General features: G+C 44.9%; 1 protein-coding gene across 1 annotated transcript in view; it reads right to left on the minus strand.

The window, feature by feature from the left end:
• LOC126546111 (transcriptional repressor scratch 1-like) overlaps positions 1–8,121 on the minus strand; it is a 44,303-nt gene extending 36,182 nt beyond the window's left edge. The window contains exon 1 of the mRNA XM_050194198.3: positions 7,676–8,121. Coding sequence (XP_050050155.1) covers positions 7,676–7,880 — 205 coding nt within the window. The 5' untranslated portion in view covers positions 7,881–8,121. The remainder of the gene's footprint in view (positions 1–7,675) is intronic.
• Between the last annotated feature and the right edge of the window lie 16,595 nt (positions 8,122–24,716).

Consider the following 24,716-nt stretch of genomic DNA (forward strand, 5'->3'; position numbering starts at 1 on the left):
AAGTTTACTCCGGAGGTGAATGAACTGGTTCCCCAATACAATATAGACTCGTGTAAGGGCCGCACCCGTGTAAGGGCTGCACCCGCACCCTCATTTTGACAGCCCAAAATTTGAAAAAAAAAATTTAAACGGAGAAGCAATCAGGTACAGTACCCCTATGCAGCACGCGCGCATCGGCGAATTTTCGCTCTCTGCGTACTTTCGCATGCCACTACTAGATGGCAAGAGCTGTTCGTTGACCTCTGATGCAATGGTACATCCGGGGATCCTGAGAACGACAGAAAGCTGAGCTAGTTGGTAAGGATTCATTACGCAAAAAAGAAGTGAAGCGTGCAGACAGGACACAAGAGTAAAGAAGTGGACAACAAGAACGCCGACTATCAACTGAAGGGAGCACTGAGGCGAAAAAAGAAAGAAGACACAAAACTCATCTGCGCATGCTCAGGAATGGTAACACCACGTGTCAGTCGGGTACACGTGCCGGTCTACGTGAGAGTTAACTGTTAAGGAACTTAATCTCTTCCCTGACACGTGGTGTTACTATTCCTGAGCATGCGCAGATGAGTTTTGTGTCTTGTTTTATTTTTCGCCTCAGTGCTCCCTTCAGTTGATAGTCAGCGTTCGTGTTGTCCACTTCTCTACTCTTGTGTCCTGTCTGCACGCCTCACTTCTTTTTTGCATAACGGGGATCCTGGGTGTGCACTAGTCAAGGTTGCGCCGGCACCGTTTTGCCGAAGAGGTTAGGTGCTATGTAGGGGCCGCACCTCACCAAAATTGTCAAAAGAAGTGCCGCCATGACACGAGTCTATACGGTATATCCTGCAGACGCTGCACAGACGTTATACCTATATAAGATGTCCTTTGCAGTTTTGATGCTAAGTGTAAAAGTGTATTGTTATATGAAGCGCGTAATGGCTGCAGCCATGCGGCCACTGCGGCTTCAGAAACGGTGGCGATATAGTTCCCGCATCGGTCCCTGGTAGTTACTGCTGAATCAGCATTTCCTCTATGATCTTACTATGCGCTGTTGCCTCGTGTTAGGCTTACTCACATGCCAGGTAATAAAATTTGAGTTAGCCTCCATGTTAACGTCACATATCGCGTCATTTTCCCTCACCACCTCAGACTATGTCAATGTCTTCAAACTACGTACACCTACCTGTATTCCTTCTGGGAGCAGTATATCTCACTATTGGCAGGGGCACGCCGTAGTTTGTCTATGCAAACTTCCGCCCATGGCAGCACAGCCACAGATGTGTTCGGTCGATATACTCAAAAACGCAGCCTCAATCCTCGCCATCGAGGCCGCGTTTCACTAGAGACCATGTGCAACAAGCATTTTGCTTCCAACAGTTGAGTTCGCTATCAGTCTAAAAAGACTGAAACGGCCCCTATGGCAGGCAACAACAGCAAAAAATGCAGTTCATTGCCACGACTCGCAACTGAGAACAATATCCATTCGTGTTTTCGCGTGTTTCGTGGACACCCTCTCACGTAAACTCATTTGTCATGAGATTAAACCCCTACTGCGCGCTACAGCCGTACTCATAGTTCAGCACGCGGCAACCCCAGCACGCGCTACGTCGCGATATGTTAGACCCTCTTAGGGCCTATAGGTATACCAAATGTCCAGGTGCCGTAACTTTAATTTCCTGGCTCTCTGAGTTTCTTCCGCAATTATTGTGTACTGTATCGCAAACAACGCACGATATCAGTTTTGAAATTTCATTTTAGCTATTGTCGACGCATGCATTCTGCAACGGATAGGTGTGGCCGACACCTCTGTGTGAACCAAAACCAGGGCAGGTGCCAATTCGTGGCAGCGTGCGCAGGGCACGAAACATATTCTTTTTCGCTCTTTTCTTGTGCCGTGCGCCATAACCTTTGATTGTCACATGTTCAATGAAAAACGCCAGCAGCAGTTCAGAGCTGTTAGCAACCTTTTATCTGCAACTTGCTTCCAGGCCAGCTGCGGATAAGTGTATATTTCATACATTTCCCTTTTGATGGAAACACCAGGTATTTTCTGACGTTATTAGCCATCACGAGTAAATGACTACTATTTCACGGTCTGCGGCAACTTGAAATTCGCTTTCGGCGTTACAATTATGCTACAGCTGACCTGAAATTTAACCCGAACACGCCAGACATGATTGGTAAGTAGCCAAGGCACAGTATTACAGCGTACCTGTATAGTAATAAAGGTATATATAATGAAGAAACCGATCTTAAATAACCACTTACGAAAATGAAATTTTCCTTGCCTATTGCGCAATAACAAGAAACACAAGTCAAGGTCCATCAAAAATGCTGGACTTCTACAACTTTTTAGCGCCCCTTATAAGAACAAGAAGGTTAATTCATTTTTTTTTGTGTGAACACGAAAATAAAAGAAACACATACTACAGCTCATTTCAATTTTCCACTTAACATTGTCTCCAGTTCTGTACGCGATTCAAAGCAGAACTCAGGAGAACAAGGCCCAAACGGAGAAAGAAAACAAGAAGGCCTCGCGCAGAGGCTGCTTTCTCTACTTATACTCGGATGCCCGCGGCTGCATTCTCGACATTTAGTGCACCTTCTTTCGCTCAGTTCTTTCCTGAGTGAACGCCTGCCCGTTGGGCCACTAAGCTACTTTTTACTCAAGTGTTAACTGCATTATTAGGCCTCATGCATGACGATGTTGTGTTCCTATTCCTCTTATTCGTATTGCTCCGTATGCTTTGTTCTTTCATGCATACTTTTATGTTCATTTTTATGCTATACAAAGAAAGGTGCTTCCTTTACTACGCTGAGCGACTAAGTGATTACGGCTATGAAACTGCTCGGATAACTACTCGCCATGAGTTCAATATATCACTGCAGTGAATGCTAGAGCTTAGATTTGTTTGAATTATGAGTATAATTTTGTGTTTCAGGACTTACTGCACATGAGCAGAGCCTCGATCCTACAAATTACTTCCTGATTATAGTAGACTGCGTAAAAGTATGATACCTCTAAATGAAACTGAAAAGCGGCTTCTGACTTTCTGTTACCGCGACCATTACTTAGATTCTTATCGTCAAAAGCTGGCCCAAAGTGTATTCAGTTTGTATGTCAGAGTACGCTGAAGAAGGTTTTTCACGTGACCTAGATTAAGACAATTGGAGTTAAGGAAGGAAGCCAGAACACTCGTGTAACGGACATAGGAAAAAAATGACGCTTACAAGGTGTGCATCCATCTTCTGCAACATTATGCTTGGAATGGCTGCAGCCTTTTCAGGCACATTACTTGGAGCGGATACGTAGCCCTGCCTGAGTACGGCTTGAATGATTTAAAGGGAGATTAAAAAGAAAGAAGTATAGCTATATTAGTAAATTGCCCTTTTACGACACCTCAAGAAAGCGCCGCTCTTACTCTGAGAGAAGGCTTGTACACCAGAAAAGACGCAATAAAAATAAAACATGGGGCAAAGTCGCTTTGAAGTTCTGAAGCTCCCGCACCTCCTCACCGTTACGTCGTAGGTTTTGATGATGTCTACTAGGGCCTAGCGATTTTTTTATTGGTATTGATGTATGACAGTGTGTATTAAAACAGCAATAGACAGAACTTTGCAAGTTTCAAAAAGTTGTAGCAGCCATAACGCCCCAAACACGATAAATAATTTGCAATCCGTTACGTCACACTGACGCACAGACCCGCTGAAATTCCGGCGTGAAAATTTTAAATATAGAACTCTTACTTTCATTTTCTCTTCTAGTATTGCCGCAAAATGAACGGAAATAGAATTTTTGGAAGAATAATAAGTTAATGTAGTGTTTCTCTTTAGTGTCCCTTCAGTGTCTGATATTTCTGGTGAAACCAACCTCAATAGCTCGAACATGATTTCCATGAAGTACGAGCGGCTACTGTCTACACAGGCCGCTCATTTTTGTGTAGTTTCAAGCGTCTCTTTGCCTGTACTACGTCATCTCAAAAGTGTACAATGTCATTGCTTCAACTATCGTTCCAGTCAACTCGGCTCGGTCTGGCATTCTCCTTCTTTAAGTTATACCTCGGTTACATGACATTCTGTCACTCGCCTAGCTGACACGTTATCGCGACTACTGAATAACATTATGCGATGGTAGCGATAATAGTGGCCCTTCCGTCGACGGTGTTGCCACAGGACAGGCGTGTCTGAGAAGCGGGTCCGGTGACTGCTCCTCCTGAGCGTCTTTTTCCGTATCACAAAGATGTGTCACCGGGAATCCATCATCAATTCGGTCTCACATCGACGGAGGCATGCCAGATACCTCCTTGCGCACAACCCGCGGTCCTTCCGGGAAAACTAACTGTTGTGCGCATCCGCGAGGAAACCGTCTTCTTTTCACGCAGAGTAAGCGCAGGCAGGGTTTCATATCACCCTCTCCGTTACACTCAGTGCAACACAAGAAAGTGCTGGAGTACAGACCAATCCTATTTTTACTCTGTACTGCGGTCTGGCATTAAATGAGCTCAAACCTGTAACGTCCGAGCAAACAGCTAACAAAGTTGACAATTTGAACTGCAAGTTACACATCAGGTTAAGTGTAACGCGAAGTAGCCTGCTGCCGAACAGACGGGTGAGTTTCACTTCCTGACTTTGCAGCGTGCAACGCCACCCAGTAGGGTGCCTTAAGGATAGTTGCTTTGTGGATAACAAATTCGCAGTCGGATGTTTTGTGACTCCAACAGCTATAATGTGACGTGGCATTCGTCAACTTGACATTTACTCTTCCGTAAACGTCATATTGATTCTTACTACTCTAAGATCACTTTTTTGCCGCGTATAACTCGAATGTTTGTATCTTATCCGTCATTCACATATTTGTTTAACGAAATAATCTCAAATTGAGTTTACACTTGTTTGTGTAATGTGAGCGTCCACATATTCATACCATTTGCTATCGCAACGTGAAATTTGTAACCACGTTACGTCAAATTTCCAACAAGCATCAACAACAAAAAAGGCTTTTGTACAGTCTTCTGATCACAGTTTATGTTTCTCTCTCTCTCTCTCTTAGCTTGTAAATTACGTTTGGCGACTCATGGATGCCTCCAGAGCAGTTTGTACTGCAAAGGTGATCCTCAGAATTTGTGCTTCTAAATGAATGCACCCGCGAGATATTCTGAAGTGTTCCACTCTTTTTGTAGGGCCTTGTTTTCCTACCGACAGTTTGTGACACGTTAATATCATGTTGCCATAATATTACAGACTACGTGAAAATACAATATTCACTCACTAAGGCGTCCGGCCTTTTGAGATTCCGGTTAGTACTTCACGACATCACGACAGTCAACAAGTAAAAATTTATAAGGCATCAGTGGACTCACTTGAGAAGTATTGAGGAACTACCTGCGTTATTAGTGTGTTCTAATAATATTTTTCAAGAACAAATAAAATCTACGCAATGTTATATTTGTAAAGCGTGCTTTGCCACTATTGTACCATTCTAACGGCAAAGCCTACTTTTGCCGTGAGGACAAACAACCGCGCGCGGGAAAGGATGCAAAAGGGTGCGCAACTATAGGAAGAAAATAAAAACAAGCAGGAAAGACCACCTGTTATATTCTGGCTTTACATTTCGCACTCCCGTACTGTCTGTTCATTATTATTTTTTTTCGAATGATTTCGTGCCTTTCTGCACTAAAAGGAACTATGCGCAAGCTAGCCCACCAACAAGTAGTAGTACGAGAAATGATAGTTGAGCAGTCTTTGTTAAAGGTTTTCTTTACTACAAGAGGTGTCTTAATAAACGAGGGGTTCAACGACATGAAGAAGTACAAAGAAGGACAGGACCGCTGCTGGTACAGTCGTTGTGTGTCATTCTTCCTGCTTTCGTTTCGTTGGGGCCCTGAACATTTCGTTCACTATAAACCAATTAGACTGTTCGTATTATATCGTAAGCTACAAAGCTACCATACTTATTAGTTGTGATTCAAGAAAGCTACCGAGACATTCCGCTGCATTTCCTTTATTGTTCGATCTCAGCGGTCACTACATAAAACAGAATTCTCGTATCGAAAGCTTACAAGCTGCTGATTAGCCGCTGTAAGCGTTCAAAATTGTCCAAGCGGATCTTCCTGAGCTAGCTGGCTTGCCACTTAAGCAGAAAGTTACGGCAAAAACAAATCGTTTTGCCTTAACCTAATCTAGGCGTAGCGTGTTGCGTAACTCATTCTAATTTTTTCTACATAGCCTCAATTGGCCCACTCTTTATAACGTATAATACACATTACTGAGGTGCCCCGCCTTTTTGGAACAAACGTTTTTTTGCAGTCTTAATCCCAATCACAACATCCTCTTACGTTTGCAATCCTAGATTTTACTTTATAGCTTATCACAAGTGGTTCGCAGTAGCAGCTGATTATTTCTGCCTAGCTCGCAAACACAAGTACTTCGTCTCTCATGATGGCTAAATAGCTCAAACGAAACACTTACACAGGTTGAAAAGGGCAGGACGAGGTGACGTCATTTTTGCTACTTTTCAATAGTCAGTACTACAAAATGACTTAACTAGATCATATCAAACAAACTTCACATGTGATGATCGGATAATATCTTCAAGTCAACGACTGGACACCTTAGTAATTAATGCGAATTGGTGCAAATTAAAGTTGGTATTTGCATTTCCCTGATCACCTAAGCTTTACCTAAATCACCTAAGATTTATCAACGTCTTGTGGCTACAGCGTGTTTACTAGCAAATTACGCATCAATGCAAATTCTTTTTGCTGCCGTTTTATTCCCGACTCGAAGTTACTTTTGCCTTGATTCGTAATTGAAGACCCATTCTGGAAATGAACACAAAATATTTTTAAGGTTTCTACACTAGAATTAATTTCATTTTATTGAGAAGGAACAAAGTGGTGTGACATGCGAAAGAGTTTCACAATGAGGCATATATTGCTCGCATGCCTCCACGAGTGCTCGGAATATGCGAAAGTTCAAGCCAGTAATAAAGACCGCTGTATTCGCAGAACAATGGACTGTCTCAGTTACAGCCCCTATACTAAAGCTGACGAAAATGAATTCTCGAGTATGGCAGTTGCAGCTCGACAAATTAATACGTATGTGCAAGAGAAACAAAGAGGCTTCGACAAGTTCAGACTGCAGTTGGTAATCGTAAAAGCCTCCCTCGTGTCATGCTGTGATTGTCAGCACACGTCTTCAACGTGTAGGCATCTCTGTTACATTTAACATGCAGTTAAACGTTATTCTGACATGATTGCGCAGTCGCTTAACTACTCGCGCCTCTTTTAGCAGTTTTGCAATAAGAACGCGATTGACAGTCTCACCTATCGCACACGCACACAGCCGCGGCAATTCTAGCATGGCACACGTCACCCTGGCGTTCGTATACCCGCGTTTAGCGAGCAGCTACATGGCAGGCAGTTTTTTCGGGAGGAGTCGGCGTCACCGAGCCGGCCGGCGGCACTCTCGCGCGCATCGTGCTCCTCCCGACGCTGGCCGACCACGCGTTCTGACATCTGCCGTGGTGGGCTCCCCGCGAAATCTCACACAACATCGTCGGCACGCGTTGGCATCGGGCCCCTTCAGCGTCAAGGGTGACGGCCGTCAGCACCCTTGAGGCGGAAGCGTCCCACGGGGGCGGCGCGTGGCGGCGTGCGTGCGTGTGGCGCGTGGCCGGCGTGACACGCGGTCCACTCACCGGCAGTGGGGCTGGTGCGCCCGAAAGCGGCCGAGGTGACGATTGCGGGCCGCTCGTCGGCGGCCTGGTCGCCGAAGAGGGGAGCGCAGGGCGCCGTCTCGGCCTCGCTGGGGCTGAGGGGCTCGCGGTACGGCCAGCGTCCCGACGAGGCCGGCCCCGCGGGGTGCTTGGTGGCCGCCTTTTTGACGAGGTAGCAGCGCGGCATGGTGCCGGCCCCGGGGCGGCGCGCGGCCTGGCTCAGCTGCGGGTCCTGTGCATGCCGCGGGCCGAGCAGCGTCCGCCAGCGCTGCCGCTCCGCTCGCGTCTGGGGGGGTTGCCGTGGGCCTCCGTCGGAGTGTGTGGAAAACGGGGAAAAAAACGACCAAACAAACGGTGCGCTCGGTTTTGTCAAACTGGAAAACCTGAGTTTACACCTCGGGCTTTGTTTTATAGCGGGCCCTCGCCGCCACCTCCTCCGCCGGCCAACCTCCTCTCCACCAACGTCGGGCGGGCGCATGCGCAGAGCACCCTTCGGCCTTCCCCAGGCCTTTCCTTCCCGCGCGAGGCGCCGCCCTCTCCCGACAACATCCCTATGGGGGAGGAGGCCTTCTAGGGAGAAGATGGAAGCGGACGGCCACCCTTCCCGCGCGCAGTGTCCGCGCGGCTGTCTTCGCGGTGGCGAGAGGGTGCCACTGCCGCGCTCACCGCGGCACAGTTGCGCTGCCGGCAACCGCGTCAGTGCCGCCGTGTTTCTTTTTGCTTGAACCAAAACATCGGCCTCCGTACTCCACCGATTCATCTTAGCCCAGCGAGAAGAAGCCTACATGTGGCCGAGTGATGTAGGCAGTTACCGGGGAAGAAAGCTAGAATGGTCGTGGAATAGGGCTCTTCATGACGAGCAAGCAGGCCGTAAAAAAACAACAAAGGTTATCAGATAATACGAAAAAGCCCCTGTCATACGTCTGCGGACGCTAGAGTACATAGGGCCGTTAACGCCTACCTGAGGCCCACTTATTGTGCTATATGTTCTCTGTAGAGCAGAATGGGAGTTAATATAAGCTCATAGGTTAGCACAAGCTTGACACAATGCGACTTTTCACATTTGCCTTTCTAGTTATCGGAATAATGGTACAGATTTCGATAGGTTAGGAGAAGCTTGACACAATGCGACTTTTCACACTTGCATTTGTAGTTACCGGAATAATGGTGCAGTTTTCAAATACCCTTGAGGCGAAACGTCGCAAATGAGCCGAAAGAGACATCATGTTGTAGCGTTTGCCAAATAACAACGGTGTAGCTGCATGTGAATAGATTGGTCATGTGTCAGCTGGAGATGCGTTTCGTGGGGATAAGTTTGGCGCTCGTAGAGTTGTCAGTTGCTCGGTTGCGGGCCACGCGTATCAAAACGTCTTGCGATGGTGCTGCCGCACCGTTCATCACAGTTGTTTGCATTGTTAAATTGCACCGTGTGGGATACGTATTCAAAGTAATGAACACTGTTTGGATAGGTGAATTATAGAAAGCTAGCGCAAGCACACGGCCCCCGAAAAGCACGGATCCTATAGAACTGGCTCCGTTTCTCCCATCTTCCTCCTGTGGGTGTTTCTTCTAACTGTACTCCATAACTAAAAAGCAGCAGCAGGAAAATTTGCAACAATGTGCAATGTTGCACATTGCAATGATCACGATTCCCTATCACGATATAAGCAGCGGGAGGACGAGAGAGCACAGGGTGTATCTATCTGTTTTATGTGCCGTTCTCGCGCTGTTCTTTCATTTAAAAATCAATGACACAAAATTTTCTAATTGATGGATATTATTTCTTCGCGCAAGGGCCAGAAATGGCCAAAGAGCGCCATGACATTTGGTGATGAATGGCAATGAGTATCGTTGAATATGGCGGAAATCGAGTGGCTGTATATTGGCCTAAAATATTGGCTGTAAATGGTGTAAAATACGTATATATTAAAATAATGTCAATGAAAAAATGAGTCCAATGGTTGTAAAAGTACGTTGTGGAGGATTAGATACTAAAACATGTTAATTTATAGCAGCACCAGTGCCTCCGCAGAGCCCTTCAGCGCAAGGGCTGCGAGGCATGTGCTCTGTAAGTGATTTCATTGCAGCTACAGCCTCTAAGCAGAGGCTGTGCTACAAATAGCCTGGCCAAATGATTTCTATGGTATTCGTTTCTTCTAAGAACTTGAGTACTGATTTAAAATTAAATAGAGGGTCATTGCCTAAAAAGAAGACTGGGTGCTAAGGTACATTATGACGGTATAAGGAAGGGAAGAACTTTTTTCTCTCCTCTTCTAATAATGGGCACTGAACTAGAACATGAAGGACTGTAAGTCTACTCCCACACCTAGTGCATGTCGGAGGGTTAGTTCCAGTTAGAATATACGAGTGAGTGCTATAGGTGTGCCCAATTCTTAATCTACAGAGCAGTACTTCCCGGTGTCTTGTTATTTTCTCAGAGATCCAGTTCCCTATTTTTGGTTTGATTAGGTGCAGTTTGTTGGATACCTGAGTGTCCCATTGCCGTTGCCAATATTTCCGTAGTTTATGCTGTAAAAATGGCTTAAGGTCTGTGTAGGGTACAGGTATATTAATGTTTGCATCACAAAAAGGTACCGATGTAGTCCTTTCGTCAGCAGTTACGTTGCCCTCTAGGCCTCTGTGGCCAGGCACCCAACAAAGAACAATCATTTGGTTCGACATGTATGCTGAACATAGAAGGTTGTAGACTTCATTAAGGATAGAGTTTTTAGAGACATGATATGCAACTAACAACGCTTAATGAGTTTTTGAATATGAAAGCCTTTGTTATACCTGTTTGTTTTATATGTTTCACAGCAGAGAGGATCGCGTATGCCTCCGCTGTTGAAATGCTCGTGTTTGGATTTAATGCACCGGACGTTGAAAATGAAGGTCCGAGTGCTGCATAAGCTACACCATAAGTAGACTTTGAAGCGTCTGTATAAAACTCCGCGCAGGAGTACTTCGCCTAGAGTTCGAGAAAGTGTGAATGTATATGCACCTCCGGCGCATGTTTTGTTATTGCTACGAAAGACATATCACACTGGATAGGCTGCCATTCCCAAGGTGGTGCAAGGTTAGTGGGAGTCATTAGGACTGTTTCTCGATGTTGAATACCGGTTTCATGAGCCAGTTGTTCTAAGCGCACAGACAGAGGAGCTCGAACAGATGGGCGGTTACGGTGAAGTCTTGCAGAAGACAAATCAAGGACAGTTGAGTAACACGGACGTTCGTTATTCGATTTATTCGATAGGTGTAAAGACCATTCGTTCGCTTCCACATACAGACTTTCCACAGGGCTTGTCCTAAATGCGCCTGTTGCCGGCCGTATACCTAGATTGTGAACTGGCTCGAGAATTTTGAGAGCACTGTCCGATGCGGATTGGTACACCACGGCTCCGTAGTCGAGGCGTGATCGTACAAGGCTCTTATACAGGCTAAGCAAACACCTCCTGTCACTGCCCCAGTTTGTTCGAGAAAGTAGCTTCAGCAGGTTCATAGTCTTCAGGCACTTCGCTTTAAGATATTTCAAGTGGGGAATGAAATTAAGTTTTGTGTCCAAAATAATACCTAAAAATTTGTGTTCAAGGCTGACCGATAGTCGTTCTCCGTTAAGGTCAATGGCGGGTTCCGGTGACATGCCTCTCTTGTTTGAGAATAGAACACATGTGCTTTTTTGAGGGTTAAATTTAAAACCATTTTCTTGTGACCATTTTGAGAGTTTGTTTAGGCCAAGCTGTAGCTGTCTCTCGCAGATGCTGAGATTGCACGACCTAAAAGCTATCTGTATATTGTCCACATAAACCGAGTAAAAGAGTGTGCGAGGTATGATGGTATGCATACTACAAATACATATTACCTATTACAATACATATTACAATTAAAATACTACATATTACATATTACAATACTGCACATAAAACCTATTCCTCTATAGACCTCAGTATTGCATTTCCCACCCTTTTACCTGATCTTAAATGGAATGTTATTAGAAATCCGTACGGGAGTGACCATTTCCCAATAGTTCTGTCTACACCGAAGATGAATGAATGTCCCCCACAGTTTCCTCGGTGGAAAACTGATTCAGCCGACTGGGAACAGTTCTCAAAAATTATTCTCATATCGTGCGCTGACATCTCTGCTCTAAGCCTGGAAGCTGCGGTTGAATACTTCACCTTTTTTCTGATTGATGCCGCAACCAAATGTATCCCAGAAACAAAGGGATCATCTAAGAAGCGCCATGTTCCGTGGTGGAACGAGGAGTGTCGTAACGCGCGTAAAAAGCAGAACAAAGCATAGGGGTTGCTCCGCGATTCTCCGACCGCAGAAAACCTTGTTAATTTCAAGCTTGTCAAATCTCAGGGAAGGAGAACGCGCCGATAAGCTAGAAGAGAGAGTTCGCAAAAATATATATCAGGAATTAACTCTTACACGCATGAGACAAAGATCTGGAATAGAGTGCACAGAATAAAAGGTCGACATTCTTACTTGCTACCTTTAGTAAACACACAGGGAAATAGTATGGAAGACCAGGCGAACTTTCTAGGCGCACATTTTGAACGCATATCCAGTTCGTCGCACTTCTCTGACACATTTCAAAGACAAAAAACACGAATAGCACGGCAGCCATTAGTACGAAAAAGTGCAAAATGTGAGGTACACAATAGACCATTTGGCATAGCAGAGCTTCAAGCAGCACTAAACGGCTGCAACAAATCTGGCCCAGGCTCTCACCGCATAATATATGAAATTTTAAAGCATTTGCCATCTGAAACACAAAAAACTCTTCTTTTTCTTTACATTGGTATATGGTCTTCCGGCCAGATTCCCGCTGTATGGAAAGAGGCCATTATAATTCCCATTTTGAAACAGGGTAAGGATCCTTCCTTGGCAAACAGTTATAGACCGATAGCGTTGACAAGCTGCCTATGCAAACTCTTTGAAAAGATGGTGAATAAACGCTTGCTCCACTATCTTGAAACCAACAAAATATTAGATCCATACCAATGCGGTTTCAGGGAAGGTAGGTCGACGACAGACCAGCTTGTCCGCATGGAAATGTGCATCCGTGAAGCCTTTATCCACAAACAGCTTGTCGTATCTGTATTGCTTGATATGGAAAATGCATATGACACTACGTGGCGCTTCGGGATCTTTCGGGATCTTTCTGGAATGGGTATACGCGGCAACTTGCTGACCATTATTGAGAGCTACCTGTCTGACAGAACATTTCGCGTTAGAGTTGGCAATGTGCAGTCTCGATCATTCTCACAGGAGACAGGTGTACCTCAGGGTGGAGTGCTGAGCTGTACACTCTTTATTGTGAAAATGCACAAAATTTTCTACTGCGCTTACTTTTTTACATGTGTCGCTTATAAGATGGCTGATTGTAAGTGACAACGTGTAGTCAGCGAAAAATTTGCCGCTATGCTTTATATAATAACTTGCTGACAGTTGTAACATATTATCCGGTGAATGCCCACACATAAAAGAAAATCATCCATTCTGGTGATTTCAGCAAATGAAAATGTGTAGCCTGGGGAGCAGAGGACAAGATGCAGTGAAGGTGACATTCCTCTTTAAAATCAGATAAGTAGCATCATAACAGATGCTCCCATCTCCCATAGGGACCTAGGGACCGCTGTTACGTCACGTGGACTGCCTTACCACTCGGCGGAAATCTCTTTGTAATATATATATATATATATATATATATATATATATATATATATATATATATATATAATAAGGAAACTCTATATATATAAGGAGGAAACAGTAATGCCTACTTTCCTCTTGGCGGAGAAAGTACTTCATATCATTGCTATCGCTATGATCAAGCTCACAGCTTTAGTGGGAGAAGTTCCTTTTTTTATTGAAATGAAAATAAAAGAAAGAGACGTAGTCACCTTATAATGGTGACGGCTACTCCTTTTCTCATAGCAGAAACAACGATATAAAAAAAAAATATGTTGGAAAATGAAAAAAAAAAGAAAAATCACTTCATAGGGTGAGAAAGCCACAGCACAGTCATATACGCCTATGAACATCACAGTGTAAAAGTCAAATGCAACTTGCACCACAATGAGTTGATAAACATTCACAAACACACACAAACGGCCATGATGTAGAGTACGATGAGCATATAAACAGATGAGGAATTACAGTCTTAAAATAATTAACGCACAACAACAAAAAATGTATAACACGTAATGTACAAGCACTAATAATCACGCACAACAACGAAAAATGTATAACACGTAATGTACAAGCACTAATAATTACAAATAATGGAAGAATGTTTTAGTGACATCGTGTGATTATTCAATGCAATGCCTAGTATTTGTTGAGGATGCCTGTGTCTTCATAAGAAGGTTCAATTGCGTTCAATGCTTTTCGCTGTGCTATTTTCGATGGCCATGGGCCCAGCAATTTTGCGAGTGAGAAAGGCCGGTGAGGATCGATGGAGTGTAGCTCTTGTTCTAGCAGCTGTCTTTGTATCTCGTATCTCGTATATGGGGCATTCGAGGAGTAGATGGCGAAGATCCTCATCGTCGTGGCCACAGGAGCAAGCCGGGTAATGAGCCCGTTTGATGCGATGCAGGAGATGTTTGGTGTATGCTGTCCCAAGGCGTAGTCGGTGAATTAGTGTCTCGGTACCTTTAGAAAGTTGTACATCCAGCTGGTATTCGAGGTGAGGGTCTACTTCGTAAAGTATTGATTCCTTAGTATTTTCATTAAACCATGTTGACATACACAAGTCTTTCTTTAGTACTCTCAATATCCGTTTTGTGTCCATTGCTGATAAAGGGATGAGTTCAATTTCTGCATCTTTATGGGCTAATTTTGCCAATGAGTCCGCTAGTTCGTTGCCTGCTATACCAGCATGGCCCGGGACCCACTGTAATATCGCTTCATGTTTCCTTTCATTAGCCTGAGTTAAACTCTTCAGTATTGCGTATGTTATTAGTGCGTATCGTTGGCTGTCATCAATATTGTCAAGACATGCTAAAGCCGATAAAAAGTCCGTGCAAATTACCCACTTTGTTGGTGTCCCATATCGTTTGATAAAATGAGTGGCTTGGAGAATTGCCACTAATTCCGCTATTGTTGGTGACGACGTGTGTCCAAGTTGACAAGCGTACTCTACCCCTAAGGGTGGTATAACATAAGCTGCAGACGCACTTTCTTTGACTACAGAACCGTCCCTGTAGACGTGAATAGATTCCTGGTACTTGTCAAATGAGTGATGTAACTTTAATCGTTTTGCTGCTAATATGGAAACGTCGCTTTTATTTTTAAGGCCTTCGATTGACGTTTCTATTTTCGGCGCTTGCAGAAGCCATGGTGGGTAGCAGAGGTCGGAGTGCCAAAAAAGTGATCGTGGGAGTCGTGATTTGTGCTCTTGAAACAAGGCGTGTATCTGCGCACCCGGACGGTTCTCTATCAGAGAGAGAAAGGGGTGTGCAGGATTCTGAGTAGAAATTCTGAAGAGATGTCGGCATGTTTCCATACTCCAAATCACCGTGAAATGCGGTTCCCGCGCTTCTGCAATAGTGAGGTGACTGGACGTAGCTTGCAGGACTCCTAGGCACACTCGTAAACTCCGAGCCTGTAATAGCTGCAGCCGATGGAGGGACGTCGCATATAATTTGTGCAATATAGGGGCGGAGTGAGCAATTCTCTGACGCACAAGTGCTGAGTGGACGTGAAGCAGGGATGCAGTTGTTCCACCCCACTTCGTGCCTGCGATTCTGTGGAGAACATTTATAACACAACGAATTTGGTCCTCCAGGGCGGTCAAATGATGAGTCCATCGAAGCTGGTGGTCTAAAATCATGCCGAGAAAACGCTGTTTCCGAACCAACTCGATGTGATGAACGGTCATCTGTTGAAAGACCAAAATTTCTAACCTTTTTTCTTGTGAAAGGCATATCTTCATGTCCCGTTCTCTTAAATAATCACCTATTACGTTCAAAGCTTCCTGCAACCGATTCTTGACAACTTCTAGAGACTTGTTCAATGTCCATATGCAAATGTCATCAGCATACATAGATATGTTTATGTCTGCTGGAAGTACTGCTGGTAAACCTGCTATTGGTGCATTGAAGAGAAGTGGACTTAATACACTTCCTTGCGGAACTCCTTTATTTATGGTGTATTCGTCGCTTTGGCCGTCATTTGTATTTATATATATCTTTCTGTCTCTCAAGAAGTTAGCGATCCATTTGGGTACTCAGCCATGCACTCCGAGAGTTGCGAGTCCAAGCAGAACGTGAAGGTGACTAACCGAGTCAAAGGCCTTCTTAATATCAATAAACACAGCAACAGCAATGTCCCCACAGCTAATCTCGTGGTCAAGAAACGTTACCAAGTCAAAGATGCAGTCCATTGTACATCTGCGTTGTCTGAAGCCAGCCATTTGATCTGGTAGGCAACTGCTGGATTCTATCCACCATTGCAGTCTAATATCGATCATATTTTCCATCATCTTTGAAACACAGCTCGTTAAACTAACAAGACGGAAGGAGTCAAGAGACAGTGGCGTTTTGCGAGGTTTTAGCAATGGGACTACGTTAGCGATCCTCCAACTCATAGGAACATGTGCTTCCTCCCACATCTTGTTGAAGACATGTAGGAGAGTGGACGTGCCTGTTGGGCCAAGGTTTTTCAAGGTACAATAAGAGATGTTGTCAGGACCAGTCGCTGTTCTTTGGCGTGTCTTCGAGAGAGCGTGCTGCAGTTCCTTTAGAGAAAACAGAGTATCCAACTGGGTATGAGGTAAATTGCAAGCATTTTCAATCTGTTGCTGCAACGAAAAGATAGACTGATCTTGACTTGATACAGGATTTGCGAAATTTACTAGTGTTGCGCAGAACTTGTTTGCAATTTCGCGTTCAGATACGCCAAGAGATACCGGATGGCCAAGGGCGTTTATTATTCTCCAAATTTTGGGCAAGGGAGTGAAGGGGGTAAGTGACGTACATAATTTAATAGGTTTGAAATGGGCAATCTTGAGACAGGCGAATCCTGGGTCACACCCAAATATTAAGAAACGAAGACACTATCTGTGAAACGCGAGTCATATTGATTCAAGTTCGCCATGATGTGAAATCCGAAATCCCGAGGCACAACGACGGTGATGAGGCCAGTTATAACGACGGCGCAGCTATAACGAAATTATTTTGTGGGGTCTGACGTCCTGAAACTGCAAAAAGTATTATGAGGGACGCCGTAGTCGAGGGTTCCGGATTATTTTTAACCACCTGGAGTTCTTTAACGTGTACATAAGTGTATGGTACGCGAGCGCTTTGGCATTTCACCTACAATGAAATGCGGCAGCGGCGGATGGGAATCGTGCCCGCAACCTCGTCCTCAGTAACACAACGCTAAAGCCACTGAGTGATAGGAGAGCGTCCAGCTGAAATGATTTTCAATCTTGCCAACATAAGTATTAAAGGACTAGCGTAGAGACGACAAAAAAAAAAATACAGAAAGCTTTGATTTTATCTTCTTACTTATATCACGTTGATTTTTGGGATAATCAAATAATCATAATCGGATAATTGCGCCCTTTCAGTCAACAGTTTTATCGCTTCATGCCACGTATGCAGTAATATTCCCTGTGAAAACACTAACTTATTTCTTTTTAGGATTACTCCGACAGACACCTTGCATAGAATGTTATATGGCAGGGCGTTTATACGCTTGCTTTTTTGTTTTCCCCTCACTATAGTGAGTGCACTCACGAAGCAATAAATAAATTTCTTGTCCATACGAGAATGTTTCATCATACCATAAGTTTGAACAGGGAAGAACCTAGCACAAAGTATGGATTGAGCAAATGCCAGGAATCCACCGAAGTTGTAGCAGAACTGATATATGCAGGCTTAAAAATGAAGCAGAAATTTCAACGCATGTTTTGCTGAGTAGTGTCATATATCGTGACATTCCGTTTCTAAGCTCAACTTTCTAAGTTTCCAAGTTTAATTGATGCCGAATATGTTTGCCTGTGCAAACGCCTAGCAGGCTATACTGATTACCCTTCCTTGCATGGCAGGTGTACATTGGGGAAACAATCCTATGTCGATGCTTAAACTGAACGCTGCACTGTTAACAAGCCGCATTCTCTGTCAACTGCGGCTGATATCACCATCGCCGAGTCAATTCAAACGCTTGGAGGCAGTACACAGAAAGGCACTTCGCTTGGCGATGGGAGTTCCTCAGGCGGCTTCAAACAAGAACGTTACTAATGAAGCACAGTCTCCTCCACTCCGCCTTATTGGCATCTCAGGCCTTGTTGACGCGGCTATTAAGGGTGAGCGAGTCCCTCACAGGCACGGCGCTTCTCCGGCGGCTAAGAGCAAGAAGTCGCTCCCATTTCCATGCAGCGCTGAACACAATCCGATATATAAGATAGGAACCGTCTAAACGGAATCGTCTCGACCCGCCATGGTTTTTTTCGGACGTTACCTTAACGTGTACCCCGTTACCGTTAAAGTGTACCCCAGCTACCGGCCCAAATGCGCCATTCCAACTGCCGAATAAAGTTTCTCGTACTAGACTACATGAGCACAGTGTATGAAAGCCACCTACAAGTGTACACAGACGGATCGCTGTGAGCACAAACAGATAGCTGCGCAGCGGTATTCTGCATATCTTACGTTGGTGTGACATGGTATGGCCACCTGGATCACGTAGTTTTGTCTACAACGCTAGAAAGCGCCCTAAATACCGCTGCTTTGCGAAAACGGGCCTATTGCGCACGTGATGCCGTGGCGCTGACATACTAAACGTCAGCGTTACAACGATTACATCGTGGCCTGCCTTGAGAGAAGTTTACAATGCAATCTCTTGCACTGATTAAAGATCTATTGAGCAAGGGATTTAACGTCACATTGCAATGGATTGCATTTCACGTAGCAATTGAAGGAAACGTAAAAGCTGACGCTCTTGCATGACTAGCGCTGACATGCGTCCCAACAGTGAGAGCGCCAAACATATTTCAGAACCCTTGGTATGCAATCCGCAATCACTTTAAGGGGATCCACAAGGCTTCATATCTAGTCTGTGTGATCCACGGACTTCCTCGCGAGGAAGCGACGCTATTGTACCGCATCAGAACCGACTCCGCGTACACCCTGGCTTGGTTATTCAAGACTGAACGTTGCGCTTCCCCGCTCTGTGCCTTCTATAGTGATGTCGGTGACATTGAACGTTTTATTTGGCTATGCCCGCAGTTCGACAAAGAAAACACAGGAAAAAAGTGATCGTCGACAGCCTGCAAGAGAGTGGTCTTACGTACAGGACCTTTGAAGATGTCGTTTTCCCTGAAGGGACCGCTGCAAGCAGGAAGAGAGTGCTACGACTGGTGATTACCTTTCTGCGAGACACGGGGCTTATCGACACCTAGTGACACACGCTTGATGTCAACTCATAGGAGGGCCAGGAGGAACAGTTGCCGGCTATGCATGCCAGGCTAACCCCGCCTGCTGCAACATCATCACCACCACCACCACCACCACCACCACCAATAACAAGTAACTGAGTGCCAGGTGGAGGCTAGTATCCCGAAGGACGACGTTGCCCGCAAAGCACTATTAGCGCTGCTTCAAGGTACAAGTATATGGTGCAGCTCAAAGAAGCTGCCACGTAAAATATAGGGCAGATTTTACGCTCGTACTGTTAGCACGCGGTGGTGCTGATGTCACTCAAGGCATGGCAGCGATGAAGCCAGGCTATTGGGACCGCTAGCGTACACGTGTCCGCACGCGACGACGCCGAGTCTATGCTGAATCGTACAACCCGTATCCAACTACTCCAACTGGTGCGCTGCTGTCTAGGCGGCAATAGTGCAAAGGCGCACAATTTAGTGGCGCTCGATAGAACCGAAACGGATGTTTCACTTCGGCTGACCGATGGGGGAAAAGCCAAAGCTCGCCGTGCTAGTGCGGGTGAACAGAACAGAGCGTATCGGAAACGGTCCACCGAAGGGGTAGCTTAACTGATATATGAAGGCTGACAAATGAAGCAATGGTTTCAGCGCGTGCTTTACCGAGTCGTGTCATACATCCCGTTTCAAGGTCGTCGAGACTTTTCCGAAGGGTGCGTCGAGTGAGAGTTCGGGTTGATGTTGTGTACACAAGATCTCAAGAAGTCAAAGGAGGGTGTTTGCTGATGCACTGCGTAATACGCAGGGAAGAGAGGTACAGGGGGCCTCGAAAGTATGTGGTTGAAGTCTGCTCGGGATCGTCATGAGTCTATCGCGCACTTGATCATGAAGGTTCGTTTGCCTGGCGTTTGCTTCACTTATTGGCATACCTGATCGAACACTTTGTTTATTGAGTTGTGAAAGAAGAGGGGTGTAAGCTTGGAAGCTCGAAAACCGTATTTAGATAGGTAACTTGCTTGTTCGCTGCTGTCAGTATTTATAGATTTTTGAGAGAAACGAGCCAAGTAGCTGAGCCACGACTCCCTAAGGTATTAAAACGCTTCCACTAAATACTTAAATAATAATAAAAAAGAAATAAAAAAATAGGAAAGAAATTTGTTTGATATAGCTCATGGGCCACTCCATCCTATGTTGCTCGGTAATTACTAATGACTTGGTTTCTTCATCAGTTCACATTGGAAATAAGGCGTGTTATAGGTACCTGCATTGAAATAGGGGCGTGTTATAGGTGCCTTGCATCGAGACCGTCTGACTGAACACCACTCACAAACTGCTGTGTGGCTCATTGCGCGACCTCTCCTCTTTCACAGATTTTCGACAGTAATTCAGCTACATTGCACTTGCACTGACTTCCTCCAATTTCCCTTGTTGCTCAAATCAAATTAAATGAAATATAATTTTTATTGTCGAACAGCTGTGGAAAAAAAGGTTTTTTTTTGTTTAGTATATCTTGACTATAGTTCACAAACCGGGAATGAATTTTGGAGCGGTAACGGCTCTTAGTAAGACAAACACTTCAGAGACGCCTTATTGCTATAAAGTGTGCACATTAGACAATGAGGGTGAACAGATAGTAAAGAATTACAAAGATTTCAAGTTATTTACATAGTTATTCAAGTTATCCTGGCTGTTCCTTGTTTTAAGATATTGTGACTCAACGCCTTTATCATACCCACCATCACAAAAAGGTCTGTTCCAATTTCTATATTTCACACTTTCTTTCATTATGCCTTCTGTGCCTCTGTATGACGCCACGTTTTCCTCCCCCTCCGTGGGTTAGCAAAATGGCTGCCATTCTAGTTGAGATCGCTGTCCTTCATTCTCCCTCTTATTTCTTTCCGCCATTTCGGCATTGTAACACACATCTTTTGCAGAGCAAGAAATATTCTTTCAGCGCTAGGCTCAGGCTACAAGAACTCGGTCACCCGATCGGACGTGAACGAGTAGAGATCGCTGGTGCACCGTTACTATCGCTCACTACATTCCGTCCTCTGTGTCGTACGCTCCCAACAGCTAAGTCGATCTAAGAACAGGTCGGTGTGTAATGCTGCAGTGTGCAGTGCACTTGTCTGCAAGTTCGAAACATGTGTGCGAGTGACCTGCACCTGCGTGTCCGAAGTGAACTAAAAAAAAAGAATGTATGTATACATGGCAACTAATGAGACAAAGAAAAAAAAGTACGTATGCAATGTCACTGCTCTATTTGGTTAGGTACGTACATTTCCATTAGACCTTCTTGTTGACCTCCCTGCCTTTCCTGTCCTTGCTTTCTCTCTTCTCTCTCTGTTTCCATTAGATCCGTGCCTTTTGTTTTTGTGTGTGCTTCATCTGGATGTACAGGCCAATGTTTTATTCGTTCCTTTACATCTAGTCCTATTTCATCTTTTCCACGTAATTTTGACCTGAAATAGTACTGCAGTTGTCGCTTTACACTCGCAAGGTTTTGTGTCAGATGATTCGAGACGTTTCTACTGATCATCTGGCTGTTTAAAAACAGCGGAACTGGAAGACGTCACTGGAACTTTCTGAAAAAGCTCGCTATATTTCTCGGGCAAGAAAAGGATGATCAGGCCGCAATATTCTACCAATACAACCGCCTTGAACTGCGGCCACTTAGCTTCAAGGAGAATAACAGCTTTGTATCTCGGATTTGCCCTAAGATAAGCAGTATACCACCTGAAGACATAAGGCATTTTTTTAAACAACTGGTAACTTCAGAAACACATTGAGTGCACGCAAAATGCGTTACCCACTAACGCTTGTGACTGACGCCTTGCCGCTATGCAGAAGCTCCATAAGATATCACTCTTTGCAACCCTTTTATCATCTCACTTCGGCGTACGGCGCGAAGCATTTTCTTTTTCTTTTTTTTTTTTTTGGAACGAAAATTCGGCGCCGTGCTCATTGAATGGCACGTGCACACAGGTCAACTATTGCGCTCGAAAGTTTATTGACCCTCGGCTTTGGCTTGTTGGGATTAGCGCCCCGTGAAATTTTCTGATCACCCAGTCTCCTTCAGTGTGTTGCCGTTCTTTCCCTCGTCCTCGCCTTACGCGCTGTTTACCCCGCCAAAGATGTCCACTTTACACTGCGAGAGAATAGAGGTCCATCAACACACACCCGTGTGCTCGATAAGGATTCGCACTGTGCTACTTCTTAATTCTCGCACACATGAGAAACCACGCTAACTTAAACGGCTCACTACTACACAGGGTGATCATCTTTAAATTTTACGAAATTTTTTAAAATCACATGTTGCAGATAGCATTATTCTAGTCCCTGAGCTGACTTAGTCAGAGAGGCGGACATTACTAGCACGAGAAATGCACAACCATTCTCAACTAATCAACGAAAACTTACAAATTAACTTTTAATTATTTACTTTAGGGCACATAATGCAATTTACGAATTTCAGCCGTTAAGCTTGCAAGGCGTACCCAATTATAATGAATTTCCGGAGTGATACCAGTTTGGAGATATGCTCCATCAAACTCGCCGTTAAAATTCACTGCTGTTCCACTTACTTCTTCAACAAACCACTCTTTTATACATTGAAGCACAAAAGTAACTGGAACGCCCATGTATCTCGTCGCACACTTTGGGAAATAATACCGCGAAAGTAGTGTCATCTTGGAAAATCATTTCAACTCGAAAGGTCTTGCAAACTCACCGGCTACAATTCGTAAATGGCAATATGTGCCGTAAAGTAAATAATTAAAAGTTAACTAGTGATTTTTTGTTAATTAGATGAATGAATGAATTCTGGGGTTTTACTTACCCGAACCGTCACTTGATTATCAGGCACGCTGTATTGGGGGACTCCGGATTAATTTTGACCACCGGGGCATCTTCGACTGCCACCAATGCACGGGACACGGGCGTTTTTGCATTTGACCCATTGCATTTGCATTTGTTTATTTGGTTGTTTGTGCGTGCGTGCGTGCGTGCGTGCGTGCGTGCGTGCGTGTATGCGTGCGTGCGTGCTTTCGTTGGGACGGCGAGAAACAACTTGCAAAAATTTTGCGCGAATGCTCACAGCTCTTTCATTTTTTTTCAGCGTTTCTTACGTTTATGTACGTGCGCGTTTGTGTGTTCATTTTATTTAGTGAAGCTGTGGTTGCGATCAGAAGACCTCTAAGCCAAGGATGACATCAACGAAAGTTCCCGTAACACAACACCCGGTTACCCATTAATCTTTCGAGCATTATGTGATCGCAGACAAAGCTACTCTTTCAGTACAGCCATTTTTTTTTTCGCGCAAGCTAAAAAATAGCTTCGTCATCCACACCGTAGACGCGTCTGAACGCACACCGGAGCCGCGTTGGTGTGCCGCATGCAGCGGTAGCTTCAGCGTCGTCGTTTATTGCTATTTTTTTTTAATTCTTAGCTGAATCATAAGTTCTTAAGTTGCCAGCGTTATTTTTACATTCTAACTTTTTGATGTTACCTTTTCTTCCCGGGTCATTAGCGCTCTATTATGCACTTGTCAGCGTCAATTACTTCCTCGCATTTTTTCTTTCTTCCGACCCCGTTCTCGTGCAGCACCTATAAGCTCGGCTTAAAGAAAGCCAAGGCCTGAGCAAGCAATTGAAACAAGTTTGAACAGGGAGGAGTCTTCCACGCAGTGTCTGCCAGAGAAGGCGAAGGGCAGTGGGTAGTACTTTGCGGGAACAAAAAGCCGGGCTGCTATTATTTTACAAATTACCGAGCTTCTTATACCAACATTGTCTTGGCAGGCTGGCGATGGCGGCAGCGGAAGCAGCGTGGCGCCCCTGTTTGTTTGGGCAATTCTTGGTCCAAGAAGAACACACGGTGAGGACGTTGCGAACTGGAACGACGGCGAGGAGGGCAGGAGAGGGGGAACTCACTCGGGGGTGGTGGTGGGGTGGTGGGGTGGGGGTGCTTTCCTTCACCGCAGACGACACACACGACGCCCTTGCCTGCCCCGGAGTCATCACTCTGTTCGGTGGCTTGATTCTGCACAGCTTGAAACTTCAGCTCGCTGCGCTTTGTTTTGTTTTGTTTTTCCTGTCCTCGCAGCTACGTCACTATTTTTCCTAGCCCCATCTTTGATGTTCTGTTCTTGTCGCGCTGCCGTTTCGCTTTTAATCTTTCACGGAAGAACGTGTCCGTTCGTCTTCACTGCCGCTTCTATGCACTTGCTTTGATGCGTAATTTTTGCCCCGGCTCATTGCGTAGACCTCTTTCGTTGTTTTTTTTTTGTTGTTTTACTTCTACTGTTGAGAAGGCGTTGGTGGCAAAAAAGAATGAACAAAAAAAATTCTGCGTGCTGAAAGGTTTGTTCGTTCTTTTTACCGGCAAATATCGTGCACATTGGTGCAGCTTTTTTTCTCTCTTCTTTTTTAGGGTAAAGTGTCATTTAATCTGATGAGGAGGAACCGAAAAGCTCTGCGCTTCTACGTAGTCCTCTAGAAGTAGGGCTTCAATTCATTATTTTCTCGTAATGCGTCCTCCTTGCTCTCAGCGTTGCGCCTGTGCAGCTACAAATTTCAGCAGCGTGTTACTTTCTCTGCTTCGTCATTAAGCCCTTCTGTTCTTTCTGGAATAAAA

This window comes from Dermacentor andersoni, chromosome 1 (genome assembly GCF_023375885.2).
Source record: "Dermacentor andersoni chromosome 1, qqDerAnde1_hic_scaffold, whole genome shotgun sequence".
In the NCBI taxonomy this organism is placed as follows: domain Eukaryota; kingdom Metazoa; phylum Arthropoda; class Arachnida; order Ixodida; family Ixodidae; genus Dermacentor; species Dermacentor andersoni.